Source organism: Photinus pyralis, unplaced genomic scaffold (assembly GCF_008802855.1).
Source record: "Photinus pyralis isolate 1611_PpyrPB1 unplaced genomic scaffold, Ppyr1.3 Ppyr1.4_LG10, whole genome shotgun sequence".
In the NCBI taxonomy this organism is placed as follows: Eukaryota; Metazoa; Arthropoda; class Insecta; order Coleoptera; family Lampyridae; genus Photinus; species Photinus pyralis.
In genome coordinates, this window is record NW_022170250.1 from 12,415,515 (window position 1) to 12,423,575 (window position 8,061).

The 8,061-nt window shown below is 40.7% G+C and overlaps 1 protein-coding gene across 1 annotated transcript; it reads right to left on the minus strand.

Annotated features, from left to right (window-relative positions):
- Window positions 1–5,277: 5,277 nt before the first annotated feature.
- Window positions 5,278–6,549, minus strand: LOC116161986. The gene is made up of 2 exons (XM_031475495.1): window positions 6,395–6,549; window positions 5,278–6,345 (listed from the first exon to the last, which is right to left on the minus strand). The coding sequence occupies exons 1-2, from the start codon at window positions 6,503–6,505 to the stop codon at window positions 5,356–5,358; spliced, it is 1,101 nt and encodes a 366-aa protein (XP_031331355.1). The 5' UTR covers window positions 6,506–6,549; the 3' UTR covers window positions 5,278–5,355.
- Between the last annotated feature and the right edge of the window lie 1,512 nt (window positions 6,550–8,061).

Consider the following 8,061-nt stretch of genomic DNA (forward strand, 5'->3'; position numbering starts at 1 on the left):
GAAGGTTAGGTTAAAGTATTAGTGAGGTTAGGTTAGTGTGCTAGTTAGGTTAGCTAAAAAATCTGGTATCAGGAGAATATAATGTGCGAGGAGATTGAAGGTTAGTTAAAGCATTAGTGAGGTTAGGTTAGTGTGCTAGTTAGGTTAGCTCAAAAATCTTGTATCAGGAGAATATAATGTGCGTGGAGATTGAAGGTTAGTTAGAGCATTAGTGAGGTTAGGTTAGTTTGCTAATTGGGTTAGCTCAAAAATCTGGTATCAGGAGAATATAATGTGCGAGGAGATTGAAGGTTAGTTAAAGCATTAGTGAGGTTAGGTTAGTTTGCTAATTAGGTTAGCTCAAAAATCTGGTATCAGGAGAATATAATGTGCGTGGAGATTGAAGGTTAGTTAAAGCATTAGTGAGGTTAGGTTAGTTTGCTAATTAGGTTAGCTCAAAAATCTGGTATCAGGAGAATATAATGTGCGTGGAGATTGAAGGTTAAAATAACCGTTTAGTGAGGTTAGGTTAGGGTGGTAGTTAGGTTAGCTCAAAAATCTGGTATCAGGAGAATATAAAGTGCTAGGAGATTGAAGGTTAGATTAAAGCATTAGTGAGGTTAGGTTAGTGTGCTAGTTAGGTTAGGTGAAAAATCTTGTATCAGGAGAATATAATGTGCGAGGAGATTGAAGGTTAGTTAAAGCATTAGTGAGATTAGGTTAGTGTGCTAGTTAGGTTAGGTGAAAAATCTTGTATCAGGAGAATATAATGTGCGAGGAGATTGAAGGTTAGGTTAAAGTATTAGTGAGGTTAGGTTAGTGTGCTAGTTAGGTTAGGTCAAAAATCTTGTATCAGGAGAATATAATGTGCTAGGAGATTGAAGGTTAGGTTAAAGTATTAGTGAGGTTAGGTTAGTGTGCTAGTTAGGTTAGGTGAAAAATCTTGTATCAGGAGAATATAATGTGCGAGGAGATTGAAGGTTATGTTAAAGTATTAGTGAGGTTAGGTTAGTTTGCTAATTGGGTTAGCTCAAAAATCTGGTATCAGGAGAATATAAAGTGCTAGGAGATTGAAGGTTGGATTAAAGCATTAGTGAGGTTAGGTTAGTTTGCTAATTAGGTTAGCTCAAAAATCTGGTATCAGGAGAATATAATGTGCGTGGAGATTGAAGGTTAGGTTAAAGTATTAGTGAGGTTAGGTTAGTGTGCTAGTTAGGTTAGCTCAAAAATCTTGTATCAGGAGAATATATTGTTCGTGGAGATTCAAGGTTAGTTAGAGCATTAGTGAGGTTAGGTTAGTTTGCTAATTGGGTTAGCTCAAAAATCTGGTATCAGGAGAATATAAAGTGCTAGGAGATTGAAGGTTAGATTAAAGCATTAGTGAGGTTAGGTTAGTGTGCTAGTTAGGTTAGGTGAAAAATCTTGTATCAGGAGAATATAATGTGCGAGGAGATTGAAGGTTAGGTTAAAGTATTAGTGAGGTTAGGTTAGTGTGCTAGTTAGGTTAGGTGAAAAATCTTGTATCAGGAGAATATAATGTGCGTGGAGATTGAAGGTTAGGTTAAAGTATTAGTGAGGTTAGGTTAGTGTGCTAGTTAGGTTAGCTAAAAAATCTGGTATCAGGAGAATATAATGTGCGAGGAGATTGAAGGTTAGGTTAAAGTATTAGTGAGGTTAGGTTAGTTTGCTAATTGGGTTAGCTCAAAAATCTGGTATCAGGAGAATATAAAGTGCTAGGAGATTGAAGGTTGGATTAAAGCATTAGTGAGGTTAGGTTAGTTTGCTAATTAGGTTAGCTCAAAAATCTGGTATCAGGAGAATATAATGTGCGTGGAGATTGAAGGTTAAAATAACCGTTTAGTGAGGTTAGGTTAGGGTGGTAGTTAGGTTAGCTCAAAAATCTGGTATCAGGAGAATATAAAGTGCTAGGAGATTGAAGGTTAGATTAAAGCATTAGTGAGGTTAGGTTAGTGTGCTAGTTAGGTTAGGTGAAAAATCTTGTATCAGGAGAATATAATGTGCGAGGAGATTGAAGGTTAGGTTAAAGTATTAGTGAGGTTAGGTTAGTGTGCTAGTTAGGTTAGCTCAAAAATCTTGTATCAGGAGAATATATTGTTCGTGGAGATTCAAGGTTAGTTAGAGCATTAGTGAGGTTAGGTTAGTTTGCTAATTGGGTTAGCTCAAAAATCTGGTATCAGGAGAATATAAAGTGCTAGGAGATTGAAGGTTAGATTAAAGCATTAGTGAGGTTAGGTTAGTGTGCTAGTTAGGTTAGGTGAAAAATCTTGTATCAGGAGAATATAATGTGCGAGGAGATTGAAGGTTAGGTTAAAGTATTAGTGAGGTTAGGTTAGTGTGCTAGTTAGGTTAGGTGAAAAATCTTGTATCAGGAGAATATAATGTGCGTGGAGATTGAAGGTTAGGTTAAAGTATTAGTGAGGTTAGGTTAGTGTGCTAGTTAGGTTAGCTAAAAAATCTGTATCAGGAGAATATAATGTGCGAGGAGATTGAAGGTTAGGTTAAAGCATTAGTGAGGTTAGGTTAGTGTGCTAGTTAGGTTAGCTCAAAAATCTGGTAGCAGGAGAATATAATGTGCGAGGAGATTGAAGGTTAGGTTAAAGCATTAGTGAGGTTAGGTTAGTGTGCTAGTTAGGTTAGGTTAAAAATCTTGTATCAGGAGAATATAATGTGCGAGGAGATTGAAGGTTAGGTTAAAGTATTAGTGAGGTTAGGTTAGTGTGCTAGTTAGGTTAGGTGAAAAATCTTGTATCAGGAGAACATAATGTGCGAGGAGATTGAAGGTTAGGTTAAAGCATTAGTGAGGTTAGGTTAGTGTGCTAGTTAGGTTAGCTCAAAAATCTGGTAGCAGGAGAATATAATGTGCGAGGAGATTGAAGGTTAGTTTAAAGCATTAGTGAGATTAGGTTAGTGTGCTAGTTAGGTTAGGTGAAAAATCTTGTATCAGGAGAATATAATGTGCGAGGAGATTGAAGGTTAGGTTAAAGCATTAGTGAGGTTAGGTTAGTGTGCTAGTTAGGTTAGGTGAAAAATCTTGTATCAGGAGAATATAATGTGCGAGGAGATTGAAGGTTAGTTAAAGCATTAGTGAGGTTAGGTTAGTGTGCTAGTTAGGTTAGCTCAAAAATCTTGTATCAGGAGAATATAATGTGCGTGGAGATTGAAGGTTAGGTTAAAGTATTAGTGAGGTTAGGTTAGTGTGCTAGTTAGGTTAGCTCAAAAATCTTGTATCAGGAGAATATAATGTGCGTGGAGATTGAAGGTTAGTTAGAGCATTAGTGAGGTTAGGTTAGTTTGCTAATTGGGTTAGCTCAAAAATCTGGTATCAGGAGAATATAATGTGCGAGGAGATTGAAGGTTAGTTAAAGCATTAGTGAGGTTAGGTTAGTTTGCTAATTAGGTTAGCTCAAAAATCTGGTATCAGGAGAATATAATGTGCGTGGAGATTGAAGGTTAAAATAACCGTTTAGTGAGGTTAGGTTAGGGTGGTAGTTAGGTTAGCTCAAAAATCTGGTATCAGGAGAATATAAAGTGCTAGGAGATTGAAGGTTAGATTAAAGCATTAGTGAGGTTAGGTTAGTGTGCTAGTTAGGTTAGCTCAAAAATCTTGTATCAGGAGAATATAATGTGCGAGGAGATTGAAGGTTAGGTTAAAGCATTAGTGAGATTAGGTTAGTGTGCTAGTTAGGTTAGGTGAAAAATCTTGTATCAGGAGAATATAATGTGCGAGGAGATTGAAGGTTAGGTTAAAGCATTAGTGAGGTTAGGTTAGTGTGCTAGTTAGGTTAGCTCAAAAATCTTGTATCAGGAGAATATAATGTGCGTGGAGATTGAAGGTTAGGTTAAAGCATTAGTGAGGTTAGGTTAGTGTGCTAGTTAGGTTAGCTCAAAAATCTGGTATCAGGAGAATATAAAGTGCTAGGAGATTGAAGGTTAGTTAAAGCATTAGTGAGGGTAGGTTAGTGTGCGAGTTAGGTTAGCTCAAAAATCTTGTATCAGGAGAATATAATGTGCGTGGAGATTGAAGGTTAGGTTAAAGTATTGGTGAGGTTAGGTTAGTTTGCTTGTTAGGTTAGGTGAAAAATCTTGTATCAGGAGAATATAATGTGCGAGGAGATTGAAGGTTAGGTTAAAGTATTAGTGAGGTTAGGTTAGTGTGCTAGTTAGGTTAGGTGAAAGATCTTGTATCAGGAGAATATAATGTGCGTGGAGATTGAAGGTTAGGTTAAAGTATTCGTGAGGTTAGGTGAGGAGAATCGTCACCGAGTGTCTCAGGTTGTCTATCTTCTGATGAACCTTTGAAAATTATACCTGGAGACTCTTAGATTTGGCTCAAGTGGAACAAGCTGAAAAGTGTTCTTGCAAATGACATGTAGACCACTTGTTGAGCTTACAATTTGGGGTGTGGATTACTTGAGCCTCCCTAAAAGCGCACTCCTTTTGTTTATAGCGATGGTCCTTAAACGCCCCCATTCTTCCGCAGATCGCCGCTAATTGGACACAATGTAACCTTATACGACGCCAGATGAGCATAATTTAAAACAGTTATACGATCAGTATAAAACTTTACGAGCATTTTCCAGTTAAAAATCTTTATAAGTAAGACATAAATTTCCAACCTTTCTCTTCTCTTCTCTCCATCGAGCACATATTTTAAAACTTTTCAAATAAAGTTTTAAATTTTTATTGAAGTTCTTCATCATAACGTTAGAAACAAACAGAGTTGCTTATACTGTTTGCTTTCAACGGGGGAAAAAGGAGAAAGTTTTCGGCGAAACAAAAATCTACGTTGCAGATCTTGTCCTTTTTTTTTTTTCATAACTGCTGATTTATGGCTTATTCATAAGGTCGATTCCGCCGGAAAATCGCGACAATGCTGGAGACAGAGTTTGATATTTCGCGATGACGCTACCGAAGCTCTCCTCCGAGTGCAATTCCGCTTCTGGCCGCTATTTATTGGCCGAGAGCGTTATTAAAATAAATATCCCGTTTCGCTCGTATTTTTTCCCGCCATTTTAATTAACTTCCTTTTATCTAAAGTTATGGCGACGCGACGCAATAAATTCGACGGAACTTTTGTCACCACAGGCTGATGGATGGCGTAAACAAAGCGACGCCCTGCCCAGGCCCACCAGTGGGGTAGGGGACCACGCCCCTTTGAATATTTAACTAGCGCCATCTAGCGTTACTTTTTGTTGAAAATTACAAAGTGCCCTAAGCTGTACGTCAGACCGAACCCCAACTGGGGTGTGGGGTGGGCACCTCTATTAAAAAAGTGTGCCCTTTGAACCGAACACAATCTAGTGCCGTTTATATTTTCTGTCCTTAAATTAAAAAAAAACAAAATGGCGGAAACGCCTACGGCAGGAAACGAACTGGGGGCTGACCGAACGGGAACATGTACGGTACGAAATCCAAAGGTGTAACCGTGATCCTACTGTTGACGTTGGTCTCGACCAATCTAGGCGACTGACCGGCCCTTATAAACGTGCAGGTGCCTAACGTTTCCTCGACTGGACTTGGGGAATCTTGAAGACCTGTAGTGGCCAAGACGTCGGTGCCCCTAGTTGTGATTCGTTTGTAGGTGGGGGCCAGGTTCATGACGGCGTTCGCGATCAGATGATCGGCGGATGTGAAAGACTTCGTGTGACCCGAACCGGGGGCAGCGGTTTCCAATGTTGCCTTCGTGGCGTTGGTTAGGACAACTGTGGTATTGGCCAATGAAGATCTTTTGACCGTTGGACAGAGTGGAGTCTTGTCGACTGGCAGTGGCTCGGATGAGGACACTGTTCGTGTTTCGGTAGTGGTGATTTTCACAACTTTTACCACGGTCACCTTCTCCTTTACCCCCGGTTGGGGGTTTGGACTGCACCGATCCGAAATCGTCGATTCCTCAACCTGCTCCGTGGAGGAGCTATCCCAAATCTCGAACACGTTTTTCTCGTTAGTTTGCAGATCAATCACCTCCACCACGCGCCTTGCCCGGATCGTTTTGACTAAAGTGATGGAGGTCGTGTACGTCGTCGTGGTTTTTAGCATCTTGCCGCTGCTCGAAGAAGACGTCGAGACGTAGCCGTTTCCGTATGGATTAGGCGCTTGGTACAGAGAACCTCCATAGGTTTGGTATGGACTAGGAGGATGCTTTCGGTACCGTGAAGGATTCGTGATGGGTACAAATGCACGAGTGGATATCGCGTCGTCCTTTTCTTCGATTTTGTTCAGGTTTTCGTGCTCTTTCTTCTCGAGAGAGCGAAAAGCGCTTCCGTCATCTTGCGTCCACAGCCCCCGCAGGTCGTACGTCGCCGGAGACCAACCGGACATTAACGGAAGCGGCCCTATGTGCTGTTGCTAAAATCACCACCTGTTAGCACCCCACCCCAATTTTGCACTTACGAACCCAATGCGAAGGGAGATACTGATGCCTGAAACGCAACTGCAACTGAGTCGCATGTCTCACATTAGAAGCAAGTGACAGTAGTAGCGCTAGAGCCAAGCAAATTTCGGACATGCCTGCTGAATGGTCGGCACTAAATGACACTTGAAAAAAATCCTATCCGACGATTAACGATTTTTTAATGGCGCTCATTTCACGCCCGAGGTTATCAAACTTAAAGAAAGCGTCGGTTAATGAGGTGCGAAATTACGTTAGGTAATTTAATTAGCCTTTAATTTCATGTCAACTGTTCTGCAAGCGCGATTGATATTACCTGATAAGGAGAACGGCCCCCCTCGCCCTTCCCTTTCACCCCGAATAGCGTCTATACTTTCTCTCTGTGCCTGAAATGTATGAGGAATACAGGTCCTGATGCAAGCATTGCACATGCAACTATTTGTTGAACACCCTTTAATCGCCCTAATTAAAACGAAAACCCTCCAGAAAACGACAGTGTCATTTCCAATAAATCACCATAAACGTACTAAGACTTATAGACAAAGGGTTGTGGAGGCTTTAAACCCTCGCCGCACTTTAAATCTTCCTTTTGCTGGGGGGTATTCCATACCCCCCCAGACCCCCCGGTGCTACGATCTTTGGAGTACTCCTTAGGCCAACAGAATGTGATCGTTATTTTTCAAAAAATATCACGAGAGGGTTGAAAGTTAAATTTTTCGTGTAAGAAATTGTTGCCGTGGGGTTCGGCGGGGATGGAATACCCCCCAGCAGACGATAGTGTTATTGCCACCTTCAACAGGCCACCATGAAGGCACTGAGGCGTATAGACAAAGGGTTGTGGAGCCTTTCTTTGTTGGATGGCTTTAAACCTTCGCCACACTTTAAGTCTTCCTTTTGCTGGGGGGTATTCCATACCCCCCAGACCCCCCAGTGCTACGATCTTTGGAGTAGTCCTTAGGCCAGCTGAATTGTTACCGATGGGGTGTAGGGGTAGAGAATACCCCCAAAACACAACAATTTCATACTTATTAGTTAGACGAAAATTTTATATGCCCTACGAACAAACATTTTTGGAACCGCATACATGGCGTTCTCGTAGTTCAAAGCTGAATGCTTGGCGCTTAGTTCCCGAAAAAACTATTATATTGCACCACGCACTTAACGATCTGGTGGCTCAACACCGAATGCCCTAGTTCTATTTCGTCCGGAATAAACCTTACTCCTCATTTTAATTTTTTTTAGCAAACCCAAACGGCGGCCATCTTTAATCAGGAACGAATCTAATTCGTTCCCTTACTCAATCAAAACCCACGGCCGTTTAATATTGCCAATACACCAACCCGCAGGAGGTCATCATAAGTAATCCTGACCTGGTTGTGCTGGGTACGTAAAACCCATGAAGGTATTACCGCCCGTCAGACTGTCACAAGTCGTTAATGGGTCGTGACGTACGAAATTCCTCCCGTTACAGACACTACTGTAGATGTTGCCCTCTGTAATAATTTTTGAAAACATTTTGAAAGCATGATCTTTTGTTTTTGTGACTTTGATAGAAAAATGTTACATAGTGCTTTATCTTCCTTCTTTATTTTCAAAGATTAAGGGTTTCGCTTTGTATTTAAACCTGTTTAATGCTTGAGCATTGAGAGCAGAGACCTTTAAGTAAAGTTAAA

Excerpts from the sequence above, each read along its gene's own strand:
- LOC116161986 (XM_031475495.1), bottom strand. The coding sequence starts at position 6,505 with ATGTCCGAAATTTGCTTGGCTCTAGCGCTACTACTGTCACTTGCTTCT. Across the intron at positions 6,346-6,394 it reads AGTATCTCCCTTCGCATTGG|CAACAGCACATAGGGCCGCT; the intron begins GTTCGTAAGTGC and ends TGGTGATTTTAG.